The following is a 17378-nucleotide window of genomic DNA, read 5'->3' as shown; positions in this document are numbered from 1 at the left end:
AACGGGGAAATATAGATGGTTGGCACTGAGTAGAGGGCTGTAGAAATTTCACTTGCCTGTTAAAAGATGAAATGGACCAGTGATTGGAAATGTAACAGAGAAGACAAAGATTAAAAGAAAGAATATATGTTTTTCTCTCTTCTGTCGTTCTAATTGTTTTGGGGGACCTGAAGATAAGACTACTCTCTCCAATTGACACTATTCATCTTCTTTCAGATGCGATAAAGCGTTTGTGAAGGCTGCAAAGATAGGTCAGAGAACTAAAAGCAAAATCATATGGAGATATAAAATTCAGTGTCAAGGGGTTATGTCCTTTAAAAAATTAAAAGGTAGTTTATTTCAAAGAATGTGATTTATTATCATTGTTTTTGAGAACATTAAATATGCCCTTGTTATACTGTTAGTGTATGCATAAGTAAGTAAGCAACTTTTTATGTCATTGCTTTTAAGATATCATCTCAAATGAAGAATTTCAGAAATTAAATGTATGGCAGTTTGTGACAATTTTATTCCAACTTGCAGATGAATGAAAATGTAATGCTTTAAAAGGATATGTTTTTTGGAGCGGCAAATGGAATCATACATTTGAACTGGCTTAATATTTGAATCACATGCCACCATATGGTGAAATGAGCTTTGAACCACTGTAGAAACATAGCCCAAGTGTGCCCTCACCTCTCTGTCTTGCTGGTGTGGAGGTCCTTTTTCATGCCTTTGTTTCATCCCACAGGGACTAGTATGCCCCTTTTGTTGGCCTCCCAGTCCCTGCACGCATAATTAACAGACTTAAGCTGGTACACCGTGCTCCCACGGAGACTCCACCAGGCACCAGAGGAAGAACATGCACATGACTAGACCTAGACCACTTAGGCACTGGAAGGGGCATTCTGAAACAGCGACAGGTTGCTGATGGCCATTAACCTTCAGAAGCTCGAGGCAGGCAACTCTACTCTGCTTCCCATCCCACCTCCTCCCACTGTTACAGTCATCACCAGTGCTAAGTGCTTTAAGGGGGAAAAAAAACCACTCTGGGCTCCTACTGTTTCAGCCACTCAGATTCAAGAGAATTGTTGACACTCTTTATTTTTTGTCAACATGAAACCTCCTCTTTCCTGTGTTAGTAGTGCCATAGCCTACGATAGATAGCACATATACAACACAAGGAATTTGCTAACCAAAATCACATGTATTCTATTTTCTTAGAATAAGTTCAAGTAAAGGATTCCATTTGAATTGTTCTATTTAGATGTATCCCTCAATAGAGTCCGTTGCTATTATGTTTTTATTCAAAACTCTGTTCAGTCTTATGTTCCAGTGTTTCCCTACTAATACGACAATGCCTTTCTCAATCATGACAATGAAGTTTTCTATTATATGGTTTGTTTTTCCACAAATAGAAGAAAAATGACTTTGAAAAAAATAACCAGCAATAGTTTTAAGCAATAAACTTCTGTTAAGTTCTCTGTGAGAATTTTTCTTTTTTTCTCTAAGAGATTCATTATCTCAAGTGGCTGAAACCTCAAGACTATACATAAAACTTACACATTTGGTTTTGTGAATAAGCAAATGCTACATGTGAACTTAAATGCTAACATCATCTATAACAGTATCAAGCTTTGGCTAAGAAACAACAAAAAAAAGTGCATGCAAAAAGTTGTGTCAACACCTCTTAAAATGGCTAATAATTTCTAGTAATAATTCAGCGGCTTACTTAAATGAGAGAGAGAAAAGCTTACCTTGCTAAAGTCAACAGTGCTGTTTTCTCTGCTCACATCATTTTTATTTTCAACACAGGCTGGAGCAGACTGAGGAGAAACAACCTGACCTGCTAAAAGAAATTGTTATTACAGAATACAAACAATTACTTATATAATTCTAGACAGATTGAGTGAAATAATGAATTAATCTAGGCTAACATAGGTTTCTTAATGAGTTTATGAGGTAAGCATGAAGGGTCAATATAAATAGATCTATATCAATACAAATTCTCTTATTTGTCAGTTACAGGTAGAAATGGGAGAATTCAGTCAAGAAAAAGAAGCCAATTCTCAGATTAAAACTCTGCTAACTAGATATTCTCTATGAAGAAGATCATCTACAAAATATTTGAATCTAATCATGGTTTTGAAACATCATTGATTTCTAAATTTCATCCAAAACCACTGACACATATATGACATACATGTGTATGACAAGATAGACATCTATGATTTAGGCTCAACCAGAAGAATTTAAAATGTAAATTTTTTTAAAAGGCAAATATTTATGAATATTTATTCAGATATATTCTGAATACACAGCATACTTATAACTTCCTATTGTGTCTGAAGGAAACAGACCATGAGAAAAAATGCTTTGACAGTAACTTTTAAAGAGAGTTACTATGAGAGGTGCAGTTAGAAATACCTTCCCTTACACAGTACAGACCCTGTGAATATAATTTTATCCTTGTCACTATTCCATTATGTAAGAATACTGATATTGCCCTGCATGAGAAAAGACCAATAAACTTGAATAGTATTGTTTTCCATTAACACTCACCAGCAAGTTAATTACTTTGTAGTCTTTCTCCTCTTACAGGGAAAAATATATTAGTTAAATGGACAGCAAAGGTAGGGATGTGACAATGAGTAAATAAATTCCATTCTTCACAAAATATGAAACATCTTTTCAATCACAGCTTATCTGAAATCTGTCCATATTCAGCAATTAAATGAAAAAAAATTTAACAAGCTCTGCTTACTTTCACTTGCATCTCTCTTCTCTAACCTCTCCCCATCCTCACTTGTTACTTTTACTGCAAAATGAGTAATGACAACCTAGCTTTGAACCCTTGGCCATATTTATGACCATAACTCAGTGACTCCAAATTACTGCTCTTATTCTCCTCAGCCTTAGACAGGAACATTCTCTCCTCTCTCTGCCTCCCTTTTCTCTGTACCTATCTGAATCTCAATTTTATTCAAAGTTCACCGTTAGTCTTATTTTCTCCACTTACTGTACTTATTCAAACTTCTCTAAACTATTAATGAATATACAAATAGAACCTTTTCTTTAAATTTTCTCCTGAAGTCACACTTATTCTTTGTTACCTAGAAATTACCAAGTATGACTTAAAATACTAATAATTTACTTCCAAATATTACTATAACTTTGCTTTTGGAATGATTAAGGCTCTCACGCAGGGGTCATTTATTAATAAGTACAATTTTGTTATGTTTTAAAATTATTATATTGAGAGTAATGGACTAAAGATTCTTCCAAAACTTAAATATTTCTCTGTTTTCATTACACAAAGTAAAATAATACATTGGGTGAAGATTTTTAAAATGAGTTTTTAAAGCAAATTTACTTCCAACTATGTGCACAAATTCTGATTATATCATATTCCAAGAGATACACGAACTTCAGAGAAATGACAGACGTAAGCTGCATCAATTATTTTCATTCTCCCATTTCTAACCGCCATGTGCGGCTATGACTGTGAACTGTTCATTAGCAGCCATTTCATTTATCATTCTCAAAATAATAACTGTAATTTTAAAAAACCTTTTACATAATGCATTTGTGCTACTAACAGATGTCTTCAATCACCAGTTTCACATCATTTCTCCATATTTTCATGAATTAGAACATTAGATATATTTAAACCTAAATTTACTGAATGTTCCATAAAATTGGATGGTGAAATTCAAGGCATGGAAAAATTAAATAAATATATTTACTGAATGTTCCATAAAACTGGATGGTGAAATTCAAGGCATGGAAAAATTAAATAAATATATATTGGCTTTCTTACAATAATTTATTTCATATGATAAAACTACATGAAGGGACAATTATTTAATTCGATCAGTAAATACATACAGAGAGTCAACCAATGTAAAATTACCCACTTTGAAGAGATTAAATTGGATAGAAAATATGCCGTAACTTAAAATCTGAAAAAATTGGATAGCCTGTGTTTTCATATATATACTTTAAAAGCAGAATATTTTATAAATTACTTTCAACTCATGTGATATCTTTAAAACATGGCACTTGTATTTCTTCTTACAAATATTAGCACGTTGAGATGTATTGTTCTATTCTGTTCTTGTTCTAAGACGATAAAAATTTTACAAAATATTACCTCATAGAGGTGATAATCAGAAAGAGACTTGAAATATATCTCTATGAATATTTTAAGCAACATGAATAAGGATCTAGCAGAGAATACTTAACTAGCAGAAGACATAGGATATGAAAGGAAATTTTTTGCAAGTTCTAAATTCTAGAGATATGCATGGGATGTCTGCTAATACAGGAAAAAGGCCTATAAATTACCAACCTATGCTATAGAAATATAAACCACAAATTTGATATGTTTTACATTTCAGAGGTAATGGTTAAATAGTAGTAGTAAATATTAGTAATAAATATATTTAATCACATTAACTGTCCTGCAAAGTTTAGAGAACTCCAAATTTTATTTCTTAGTATGTACATTAATTTGTTAAAATGAAACAATAGACATTAAATGTGACTATCTTCTAGGCAGTATCTGAAAACTTGGCAGGATGGAGAAAAATACATAGATATTATTATTTAAAAATTAAACTACAATTTTGGTTTGGGTTATTTTTAAAAAACAGAAGTCTTTAACGGGCTTAAAAGTGTATTTGTCATACACCTAGATCTATATCTATCTATCTATCTATCTATCTATCTATCTATCTATCATCTATTTATCTATCTAAAACACTAAAATCACAAAGTATAGTCTGTTGGATGACCAAAAGTTCCATAAATCAAAAAAATTTATGACTATAGTCTTTGTCTTTGTAGACACTGATCTTTTCATACTTTATTCCAAAAGTTACTGCCTTTCAGAAGAAGGGAATGGGCTTGGATTTCAAAGCGACTTTTATTAACTTAAATATTATTACATAAAAAGAAGCAGTAAATATAGATTTTGAAATGGTATCCCTTATTTTCTCTCTGTTTAAGACAAAAGTAATTCACAGATTGACAATTTTAAGGTACAGGATTTTACCTTCAAACAAAAGTGAGAGTATGTTTTCTAAGAGAATAACAAAGAATTTGTTAGGATATTTTTCTCTCCAGGACAAAATGGTATAAGGTTAAGACTTGGCACTCACATATATGTGTGGAAGTTTTATAAATGCTAACTTTTATGATACTCTTTCTAATCATGATGCCACAATGCTTTTGAACATGCATATTTTTGCCTATTTCTTTATATTACCTTCATTCTACCCACTGATCAATATCCATATTAATATATCCTATAAATAAATGTCATTGCAATGTTTAGTCACATCTGTTATTACAATATCTAAGTAATTTTAAGGGATGAAGATGACTATCCAAAGAGAGAGAGAGTTATTAACTCTGTAGTCTAATTTTATTTAGAGTAAAACAATTGAAAAGTGGACACTATTGATATTAACTGGGAAATGGTCCTGATTATTTAAATTTAAACACTTAAGAAATCTAACATCATCCTACATGTGTTTATGTTTCCAGGCTTATATAATTTTTTTTTTTTTTAGAGTGGGCTTTATACCCAACCTGGGGCTCATGACTCCAAAGACAAGACTTTCTTTTTCCCTTTAACATCTCAAAATTCTACTGGGGTTTGGAATCTACATATTAAAGCTTAAATATTTACATAGCTAAAATAACCTGGAGATTAGCTGAGCTTTGATAAATTCTCTATCAAGCTGGATCATTAGGGCTAAAAGTCACTTGCTTTACCAACTGATCCAGCCAGGTGCCCCTATTTTTCCAGGCTTTTAAACTCAACTAGTTCACCATCTTAAATCCAAAATTCTAATATTTGTCATACATCTTATTAATTAAAGTGCATATTATGCAGTATTCATATTTAGCAACTGCTTGAATTCATTTTCCTTTGAGTCATGAATTCATTTTTCCTCTGGACCTCCATGAGGGAGCATGTATCCATCAGATAAAAAGTTATTATAGACCATGTATTTTTCTGAGGCAAATTATAAAAGATGTGGGGCAAGCATAGGAGAAAATTAAGAATAATTTAAGTAACTGCTAATTAGAAAGTGAAAGCTCTGCCTTTCTACCTGTTACTTCATAAATTTTTCATTAAGTCCATTGTGAGACTGGCATAGTCATTTCCCTCTTCATAAAGATGTGGGGAAGGAATGTAAGATTATGTCAAAAGTACTATTTTTTTATTTTAAGTAATGTCAGTATTATTAAAACACCTAATTATGGAAAAACAACTGTAAAATATGTTCTCAAAGTATCTGTAAAGTATCAGATTAACTCATTTAAGCCCTTACCTATAGTTTTCTTCTTCTTTAAATAAATTATGTACATAAGTATTGTGAAACAGCAGCTTTTTAACTTCTATTTGGCCAAATTCAAATCAGTAGGAGAATAATATATCACGTAAGTATAGCATTATTTGCTACTGCTTAATCCGCTGAAACTCATGTGTATTGAAGGAAACTGGGATGAAGACATAAAGGTACATTACTATTAACCTTGAGACCAAGCTGATTTACACTACCTCAGAAACCTTCAACGCATTTAGAGTACCCAAAGGGTAGGAGATGAGGGAGGTACAGAGATGAGATGAGCCTGTTAGAGACAGACACAAGACAGAGCAAAATAAAGAAATATAAAGATGAATGACAAAGTTACATACATGTGTAACAATACATTTATTCATGGGAATAGAAAACATGAAGAAAGAAAGGCTAAATATTTAGAAAATGTTGATTAGGTGAGCTATATTTCAAAAACATAAAAAGTATGCACATAATTAAACCTGGAGAAAAATTAGTATGCCTGAAAATAATTAATGTAATATAAGAAATAATAAATTTAAACACATCATATTAGGTCTATTTTTGCTGTTAATATCGTCTTGATATTGTAAAACTCAGTAGCCACAATACAGCCTCTGAATAGAACTGTCAGTTTTGTTAACAAGCCACCTTGATTTTTTTTTTTTGAACAATGGAAAAATACCTTTATTGAATAACAATGTTTACTTCTGTCATCTACATGAATCTTTTAACATGTTTTCTCTCAAGTAATTCTAAGAATTATAAGTCTAGGTTTTTTTTCTCTTCAAAGGCAGAACAATATGAGGAATAATTTTTAAACTCTTTGTTATCTTACTTATGAGACCACAGTATTTGAAAAACATGAAAGCATATAAATATCTCAACATATGCAAACATTATACATCTGAAAATAAAAAGTACAGCGTTTGTAAAAGAAGTGATTATAAAGCAATAAAACTGATTTCCAAAAGCCACAAATAAAAATTATTCACAGTAAACATGTGTACATTATTTTAAGGGCTGGAATCTACACAGGCCTACGGAATTAACTCATACCTCATCCTTTCAAAACTAAGTGTTCTCCAGTAACCTACGATTTTGAAGCTAAGTTAGAAACCTTCTGCTCTGTAACTCCTTCTGCGATCCTAAATAAAAGATGCAACTTATAATAAGAGGGAGAAAAGATTTGTGAAGGAAAAGAAATAGTTAGAATTATTAGTGGAACACAGTGGAATGAAAATAAACTACACCTGATCAAACACCTAAGTCTTAAATTATTTTTAAAACATATAAATGTTATCAGAAGGGTGAGAATACTTAATAGATTTGTAATCCAAATGTCTCAATACATAATCAAATACATGACCAAAATGATAAATACAAATACTGATATATTTACTTTTGAGATAATTTAACTCAAAAGTCTTAGTTTTATGTTTAGAAAGTCCTAGTTTCAAGGAATTACTGATTATTCTTGATATATTTATTCTGAGTACTTTCTACCCATATCATTTTCAGGGTTTTAATGTTAAAGGAGATATTATTTTTCTATTATTTTTTGCTGTTGTTTTGCCAAATGTAACTGTCACTTTTTATTGAAACATCAGAATCAGACATTTAATTCTCACAGTTTTGATGCTTAATGAAAAGTGAAAGTTAAACACAGCATGGTGGCATTAAAATGCACGGTGAATCCATATAGCATCCTGCAACTTAGCCCTTAAGAGAATGTGCAAAACACCAAGAAAAAAATTGTACAAAAAAAGTAAAGCTAACATATTTAGAGGTGAGACTAACAAATTATCACAAATCACTAAAAAAGTTATGAACAAAATAGTGCAGACTTGAGAGGAAGAACAAGGAAATCACTATCTTGCAAATCAAATCTATAAAATGGGGAAGATCCACATTTGAGACTCTCCGTTTGAAACATCTGAATTTAATTAGCCCTTGGGATTACTACCAAGATAATATGCTCAAGGAAAAGTCAGTTAAAGAATCAGAAATCTTATCCTATTCAACTCTTTTAGACTTCTTTATATAAATATCAGTTCACTCTTGAGGAAATTTCGATTGTTTTGCCTCTAAAGTGAAAGTGTATTAAAAACAAGAGGGGGCTTATTTCTACCCCTTTGCTGGTGAAAGCAAACATTTTCTGTTTTCAGGTTTCTAGAAAATCTTCATTCCATATAATTCCTATTCTATAATCTTAAAAGAAAAAAGTCAGTCTTTTTTGCATAAATAGTCTGCTGAAGAGATTTTTTTAAATAATAATATTATTTTCACCCTTTTGGATTTCTTAAAATCTTTTTGCATCTCTCTGTACTACTGCACACAAAAAAATACATCTCTATTGCATATTTTGAAACAATGTCAAATCTATATTTATGACTATGAATTTCGATTTGTTTGTTTATCTAGAATTTGTCAGTTTTTAGAGTTCCTAAGTAGATTGAGAACCTTAGTAATAAAGGTCTTTCACACTTTTTTTCACTTCTGGATAGGAGATTTATTTCTAAATTGGTGAAGTCTATACATATTTTCAGAATTCTCAACACGTAATTATGCAGTGTATGAAGAAGCAAAACAGAGTCACAAGGAGGTGTTATAAGCCTAGGCTTAGAAAGCCATTTCTGACAGCATACTCTACAACAATACTTAATTGGGTATATGAATCTTATTAGAAATGTTTCCAAGTTTTTATTACCCTAATGTGTGCCTCAAAAAGATCTCTATGTGTTTAGATAAAGGCTGATTATACAGATGGTGACACAATCACTTCAGTATTTAGAGGTGAACTCACATTCTAGTTTTCAGAAAAACTGAGCATTTGCCTCAGTAAGGCAAAATTAGGCTTTTAGAAAGCTATATCTCTAGGTATCTATATGTAGACTTGTGATTCAAGGCTATAATTCTATCATTGCTTCTTATGTTTATCAGAAGTTTAAAGCAATATCAAATAGTATGTTTAGGTCTATATAGTATTACAATAAATTAGTCATCCAGTAGGTTTACTACCTTCTTCCTTCCAAGAACAAAATGCAATAAAATTATTTTATAGTAAACATTATTCCCAGGGAAATTTGAAATATAAATTATGGCTAGTTCACAATCCAAGATCCTTGCATTTTTAAATAAACACATATCCTACATATAGACATAGATTTTATTGTATGATTTCTATTAAAAATAATCAAATCAAGGCAGAATTTTTTAAATGTGCCTCATTCATAGAGAGTTAGTTCATAAGATATTTCAATAAGGTCTTCAGAATCATGTAGACATAGGCCTAATGTAAGAATTACTAAATATCTGAATCTGTTTCTTAATATCATAATACCCAAATAAGTTCTAGTATTACAAGCCTAATAAATGTACTACATTTAGATTAAGTCTCAGAACATAAAAGCTTCATTTTGCCATTTTTACTTATAACATATTTTAAAGTATATTGTTATTTAGAATATGAATATATTTTTAATATATGATGTGATTTAAAGCAAATTACAAATTCTCAAAATCCTCAGTGGAATCTACAAATACAAATTGGTACATGTTATAAAGTACTTTATTGAACTTACTACAATAAAGTACTATGCAAAAGTAGAGTGTTTCTACGAAACCCTTCATAAGCCAAAACGGCATGAAGTGAAGAGTATGCCCCACTTTCTGAAAGTTTGTCTTAATGCCACTTCACTTTTAAGACCTACATTAGTACAATAACAGGGTTTTTTTTTTTTTTTTTATAAAAGCAAAATCCTCTTCAGATTTCTTTTGGTTAATGAAAATAGGCACTAATGTAGGACTTTTGTAAAAGTGAAGTGGCATGCAGTGCCTGGGTGGTTCAATAGGTTAAGTGACCAACTTGATTTTGGTTCAGGTCATGATCTCAAGGGCGTGCAATCGAGCCCAGCATTGGGCTCCATGCTCAGAAAGCAGTCTGCTAGAAATTCTCTCTCTCTACCTCTGCCCCTCCCCCATGCATGCATGCATGTGCATCACGTGCTCTCTCTCTCAAATAAAAAAAAAATCCTTAAAAAAGAACAAAAAAACAAAGTAAAGTGGCATAACACGAAGTTTCAGAAAGTAGGGGATACGTGTGTATGCACAACTACAGACGCCATATAACTATAATGACTTAAAGATTCAAATAAGTACTTCAAAAATCATTTTGCCATTAAGAACTGGTTCTGTGCTCTGAACAATAGTACATCTAATCATCTTCATTGATTTAATTAAAGCATTTCTCCTATATGTATATATTTGATTCAACAGTAGGAAAATTGGTTTAAAAATCCCATTTAAAGCAAAATGTGGAGAAAAATCATTTTCATGCATTTGTATTTAAGGCATCACTAAAGCTTTTGAAAGTAGGAGTAAGATGACATAAAATAGTCCATGCAGAAAAATATATGCTTTAGTGCATTTGTGCAAGTTGGAGTGTTTCTAGAACAGCATTTGAAATTACTTTCACTAACTTTTATCTTTTAAAACTGGGAACTTTTATGGCTGACAAAAGTTTAACAAATTCATATTATCCTCATCATAACTTTATTTTCCTTCACAAGACTAATGGAAAAGATGGATGTAACAAGAGAGTCCTAAGCAGCTTCTTTAGTGTAAATGATGAAGGTTAAAATCATGAAAGGAGAGGACAAAATACAAAAGAAGGACAAAATAGTCTGAAGCGCAAGTCATTAAGAAGAAGTCATAATTGCTAAAAAAAAAAAAAAAAACAAAAACAGTGATTGGTGTCATCTATGTTGGTGTGCAAATATAGTAAGTATACCGTGGCTCCATGGACATTGAAGATGTAGCACTGCAAACAGCAATGAGCCTATGAACTGGAAATCAGGCTTGTATGTAAAGCCACAAGCAATACACTAGTTAATCTCTCATGGATTTGTTGAGTATGAACAACATGAAATCAGTATCTTTTTTTTCTGCAAACAATGATTGGTGATCATTATTAATTTTAACTTAAAAAAACTGTAACTCAAAGCATTACATTACATTCTCAGGTTGTGGGACAAAGACTAGGACCTTGATTGGGATACAACTGATGCTCAGTTGATATTTGCTGCATTTGAATATATAACTTATTAGTTAAAAGTTTCCTTTGCATTCTTTCATGAGTATTTCAGGAAATTCAAATTCTTTATTAAAATTTCTACAATTTGATGCTTGATAATCAGACTACATATGTATAAAAAAGAATTCTACTACAACAATCTGTATTTCAATAGATCATTTTTAAATAAAATATATTTTAAAGAATTAAGAAGCACTTTGAAATTTCAGATACCTATGTTAACATTGAAAGTACAATAAAGAAATATTTACCATTTTTATCCATGGAATTTGGTTCTGATTGTTTCTTGCCAATATCAGCAAAGGAACGAACAATGGGAATTCTATTGGTGAGTTTTTTCTGATTCTGATGGTGATGCTGTTTCATCAGTGCCTCATGGACCCTGTGGCGTACATCCTCATTGAGTTGACCTGAGCTCACTTGTTGGTCAAGGACCATATCTGAAGAGGGAAGCCAAGAAAAGATTAGCACAGCAGATTAGTATAGTATGCAAGCAGCAAACTACTGAGTCCAAATATGCATACCCCAGATAATATGAGTCATTTTAAAGTAGGATGAATTCCTTTAAAAATCTCAAAAAGTTGTCACTTTTTGTTAAAATGTTGCACAAAAAAACCTGGGAAATTTTTATTATAAACTATTCAATTTTTAATGTGTAATAATTTCATGAAGACTTATTTTTTATTTTTTTTATTTTTTATTTATTTATGATAGTCACAGAGAGAGAGAGAGAGGCAGAGACACAGGCAGAGGGAGAAGCAGGCTCCATGCACCAGGAGCCCGACGTGGGATTCGATCCCGGGTCTCCAGGATCGCGCCCTGGGCCAAAGGCAGGCGCTAAACCGCTGCGCCACCCAGGGATCCCAAGACTTATTTTTTAAATGGACATAGGTGCCTTGAGAACAAGTGCTTTATATTCTTATTTATTCACATTGATGGGAGGAAACAGTAGCAGGGCTAATATAAATATAATTAGTATGTTTAAAATTGTAAAGTGGTTTATACTTATATTTTAATATGGTTTTCCCTCCCTTTTTCTAGCAGAAAATGATTTCCATGTTTCCTCTTTAAGTAAACAAAAGTCCATCTGTAAAAATCTGATGCAGGGAGGCTTAGGCAGCTATCTAGTTGGCTGCGTTTGGAGAGTAAACAAGTCTTACATTGATATAAAGTCAGTCCCTCAAAACTTCCTTGCAAACATATTTATATTAAAAAGATCTCTTATAACCATAAAACAAAGAATAAAGGTGAGATTTCAGATGGCTGTGATTAAGCAGATTGATATTTACCAATATGTAGTGTCAGAAATGCTTATAAGTAGATGAGTAAAGGAATTTTAAGTTTCTTGGTAATGCAAAAACCACTTCAATAAACATCATGGTAGGAAGGAGGGTAGATGGTGAAGTAGGAGGATCCCAAGCTTATCTCGTTCCACAGATACATGGGGGCAATGGCTACCTTTATGTACCTAACTCTGAAAATGACCTGAAGACTGGCAGGACAGACCTTCCACAGCTAGTCATAGAGAGAAGGCTGCATACAAAAGGGTAAGAAAAGGCAGAGATGTGGTTGGGAACCAAACCCCTGGCAGTATTAATCACAAACAGGAGGGACATCACAAACATGGAAAGGCAAGAGGATCAGACCCCACACCAGGCACTCCTGGCACTGAGGACCCACACTGGGAAGACAAATCCCCTTAACATCTTACTTTGAAAACCAGCAGGGCTTAACTCCAGGAGCTTTTAAATTAGCAGGCTTAACTCTGGGGAACATGAGGGCAATAGGAAACTTGAGTCCTCCCTCCTAAAGAGACAGCATACTAAATAATTCAGCTTAAGACACAGCACAGAAACAGCAGTTTGAAAAGTGCCTGGGGTATAGGTGAAGGAAATTTATTGACTAATCCTAGAAAACCTATCAGAGGGGCAGGGATCTATAGGAGATTTCTCTGGGAGCAGAAGTGCTGGCAGGTGCCATTTCTCTTCCCCTCTTGCAGCCTAGACAGCAGAACATTTGTGGAAGCCAACTCTACACTCTCCATCTACCTTACTAGCACTGTGTGCCCCACCTGAGCATTCTCATGTGGGTCCACCCCACCCAACCCCTCTGGTTCTGCACATATCCCTCCAAAGCACCACCTCACTGGATCTGACTCCAGAAACAATGACAACAAAAGCAAAAATAAACAAATGGAACTATGTCAACCTAAAAATCTTCTGCACAGCAAAGGAGATCATCAACAAAATAAAAAGACAACCTCCCAAATGGTAGAAGGTATTTGCAAATCATATATCTGATAAGGGGCCAATATCTAAAATACATAAAGAACTCATATAACTCCACACCAAAAAAAAACAAACAACCTGATTTAAAAATGGGGGCAGCCTGGGTGGCTCAGTGGTTTAGCGCCGCATTTAGCTCAGGACCTAATCCTGGAGACCGGGGATGGAGTCCCACATCAGGCTCCCTGCATGGAGCCTGCTTCTGTCTCTGCCTCTCTCTCTCTCTCTCTCTCTCTCTCTCTCTGCCTCTCTCTCTCTCTATCTCTCTCTGTCTCTCATGAATAAATAAAACCTTTTAAAAAAATGGGCAGAAGACCTGAATAGATATTTTTTTAAAAGAAGACTACAGGTGGCCAACAGACACAGGAAAAGATGTTCAACACCGCTCATCATCAAGGGATGCAAATCAAAACCACAATGAGATATTACCTTACACCTGTCAGAATGGTTAGTACAAAAAAAGACAAGAAATAACGAGTGTTGGAGAGAATGTAAAGAAAAGAGAAGCCCTGTGCACTCTTGGTAGGAATGTCAGTTGGTACAACCACTGTGGAAAACAGTTTGGAGGTTCCTCAAAAAATTAAAAATAGAATTATTATATGATCCAGGAAGTCCACTACTGGGCATTTACCCAAACAGAATGTAAACATGGATTTAAAAAAAGGTAAATGCTCCCTCATGCTTATTACAGAATAATTTACAATAGGCAAGATATGGAATCAACCCAATCCCTGTTGATAGATGAATGGATAAAGATGTGGTGTATACACACCCACATAGACACACACACACACAATGGAATATTAGTAATAAAAAAGAAGGAGACCTTGGCATTTGTGATAAGATGAATGGACCTAGAAGATATTATGCTAAGTGAAATAAGTTGACGAAGACAAATACCATATGATTTTACTTACATGTGAAATCTAAAGAACAAAAGAAATGAACAAACGGACTCTTAAACATAAACAACAAACTGGTGGTTGCCAGAGGGGAGGTAGGTAGAGGGATGAATGAAACAGATAAAGGAAATTAAGAGGTACAAACTTCTACTTATAAAGTAAACAAGTCATGGAGATAAAAAGCACAATGTAGGGAATATAGCCAGTAATATTATAATAATTTTGTATGGGAACAGATGGTGACTACACTTAGTAGGTGGGCAATGAGTAATGTATAGAATTGCTGAATCAATAAACTGTACACCTGAAAGCAACATAACACTGTATGGCAATTATACTTCAATGACAACCTTTTTATACTTCAATAATAATTTTTGACTTTTTTATTTTAAAAAATAGTAAATTCTGTTTTTAAAGAAACACTCAAAGTTGCCAAAGAATTTATATTGTATGATTCTTTTTATGGCACATACACACATACAGAGAAAGGACACTGTAATGATATACACGAAATTATGTAAGAATGGATTAGGGGTAAAGAGAAACTTTAAAGTTTTGCCTTAGCATTAGATTGAACTATATAAAATTCCCATTTTTGTAAGTAAAAAACGTATCAGTAATTTCATACATTTTAATTTTTTGCAAGAGTTTTATGTAATAAAAAACATTAAAGAACACTAACAAATCAAAAAAGTATCTCCTGGGGATCCCTGGGTGGCTCAGCGGTTTGGCGCCTGTCTTCGATCCAGGGCGTGATCCTGGAGTCCCAGGATCGAGTCCCAGGATAGAGTCCCACATCGGGCTCCCTGCATGGAGCCTGCTTCTCCTCTGTCTGTGTCTCTGCCTCTCTCTCTCTATCTGTGTCTCTCATGAATAAATAAATAAAATCTTTTTTAAAAAAAGTATCTCCTTTTACAAACCTAGGGGATTTGGAAGGGAGAAATACATTAAACAGAGGATTTTTAGGGCAGTGAAAATACTCTGCATGATAGCATAATATTGGATACATGTCATTATATTTTTGTCCAAACCCATATAGAATATATAACACTCACAGTGAATCCTAATGTTAATCACAGACTTTATGTGATAATACTGTGTCAAGGTAAGTTCATCAGTTGTAACAAACATAACATTCTGGTGGGGGATGTTGATAATGAGGGAAGCTATGCATGTGTGGGGTCAGAGGTTTATAGGAAATCTCTGTATCTTCCCCTCAATTGTTCAGTGAACCTGAAGATGCTCTAAAAACTAAATTCGTATTTTAAAAACAACTTCAATATAATTATTCTGCTCTCAGATGATCAAATATTAACTCTATTTAATTTTTTAAGGCATTAACTCCTTATATAAAGCAACCATATCACAGTGAATTACCTTCCACGGTCCTACTGAGTACAAAAAAACATTGAGTACCTTACAAACAATGTTTACTTCAGTGTATAGGGGAAGGACTAGGGAAACAGACTTGGGTCACTGTATCACATTCTAGCTGTGTGATCTTATAAAATTGGATAACTTTAGAGTTCTTATTTATAAAATAGAGATGATATCTATGTCCTATGCTGTAGGTCTAATGATATAAAGCACCTAATGGACTGATTAGAATATTGAGATCCTCAGTAAATATTTCCCAGTATAGGAATTCCTTTAGTATAGCAATTTAGCAATTCCCATCAAGTATAACAGTATAGCAATTTCCATCAAGTAGGTTTGGGTCCCTGGTTTGGATTTTGTGGTGGTTTTAGTGTATTAATATTTATTTTATAATACTGTACGTGGAGGCAAAGTAGGATTTATCAATAGCAGAATACTCAAAGGAGGTGATTCAAGATGATAGTATAGGAAGACACAAATTCATCTCCTCTCATGAACAAAACAAATACACAGCTACATATGGAAAAATAGCCCCTAAAAGAACCTGAGTAGTAGCTGAATACCTACTCCACAACAAAGGATAAAAAGACCACATCAAGACTGGTAGGAGGGATGCCTGGGTGGCTCAGCGGTTGAGCATCTGCCTTTGGCTCAGGGCATGATTCTGGAATCCCAGGATCAAGTTCCACATTTGGCTTCCTGCATGGAGCCTGCTTCTCCCTCTGCCTATGCCTTTGCCTCTCTCTCATGTCTCTCATGAATAAATGAATAAATAATCTTTAACGTAAAAAAAAAAAAAAACTGGTAAAAGAGGCAGAGACATGTTCTCACCAAAAACTCCACCCCCAGAGGGGCAACCAACAATCAGGAGGGAGCGCAAAAAAAAGTACACACACACACACACACACACACACATATATATATATATGTATGTATATAAAACATCATTGATATTTAAATATTAGATATATAGATCATTTCTCCCTAAGGGAAAGAAGTTTGTACTCTATACAAGATACCCCACCCTTCAGGTCCTGCATGAGAGACACAAGCTCCAAAATGTCCAGCTTTGAAAACCAATGGTAGATTTTGTTCAGGGGAAACACAGGGTGGTAGAGAATGAAGATTCTGTTCTTAAATGGCTTACGTGCAGAACAACACTCCTTGGGACACAGCACAAAAAACAACACTTTGAAAAGAACCTAAATTACAGGTGAAGGAGATTTACTTGCTAAACTTAAAGCTACCAGAGAGGCAGAAGTCTGTTGGGACTCTCTCCAGGGATATGCTGGCAGATGCTGCTGTTATTGGCTCCCTCTACATTCCTGGTGCCAACACTGGTAGGTGCCTTTTTTGTACCCTCACTCTAACCACCTAACAGCAGAGG

General features: G+C 33.6%; 1 protein-coding gene across 8 annotated transcripts in view; it reads right to left on the bottom strand.

Moving 5' to 3' along the window:
* SLC4A10 (solute carrier family 4 member 10) overlaps nucleotides 1–17378 on the bottom strand; it is a 286086-nt gene that overhangs the window by 107817 nt on the left and 160891 nt on the right. For 5 of the 8 annotated variants that reach the window (XM_049106281.1, XM_025471057.3, XM_049106286.1 and 2 more), the window contains exons 6-8: nucleotides 11679–11867; nucleotides 1737–1828; nucleotides 676–765 (exon numbers count right to left, since the gene is read on the bottom strand). In XM_049106281.1, coding sequence (XP_048962238.1) covers nucleotides 676–765; nucleotides 1737–1828; nucleotides 11679–11867 — 371 coding nt within the window. The remainder of the gene's footprint in view (nucleotides 1–675; nucleotides 766–1736; nucleotides 1829–11678; nucleotides 11868–17378) is intronic. The other 3 variants (XM_049106280.1, XM_049106284.1, XM_049106285.1) reach the window with 3 other exon arrangements.

This window comes from Canis lupus, chromosome 36 (assembly GCF_003254725.2).
Source record: "Canis lupus dingo isolate Sandy chromosome 36, ASM325472v2, whole genome shotgun sequence".
NCBI classification, from domain to species: domain Eukaryota; kingdom Metazoa; phylum Chordata; class Mammalia; order Carnivora; family Canidae; genus Canis; species Canis lupus.
This window is presented reverse-complemented; position numbering and strand designations above follow the sequence as displayed.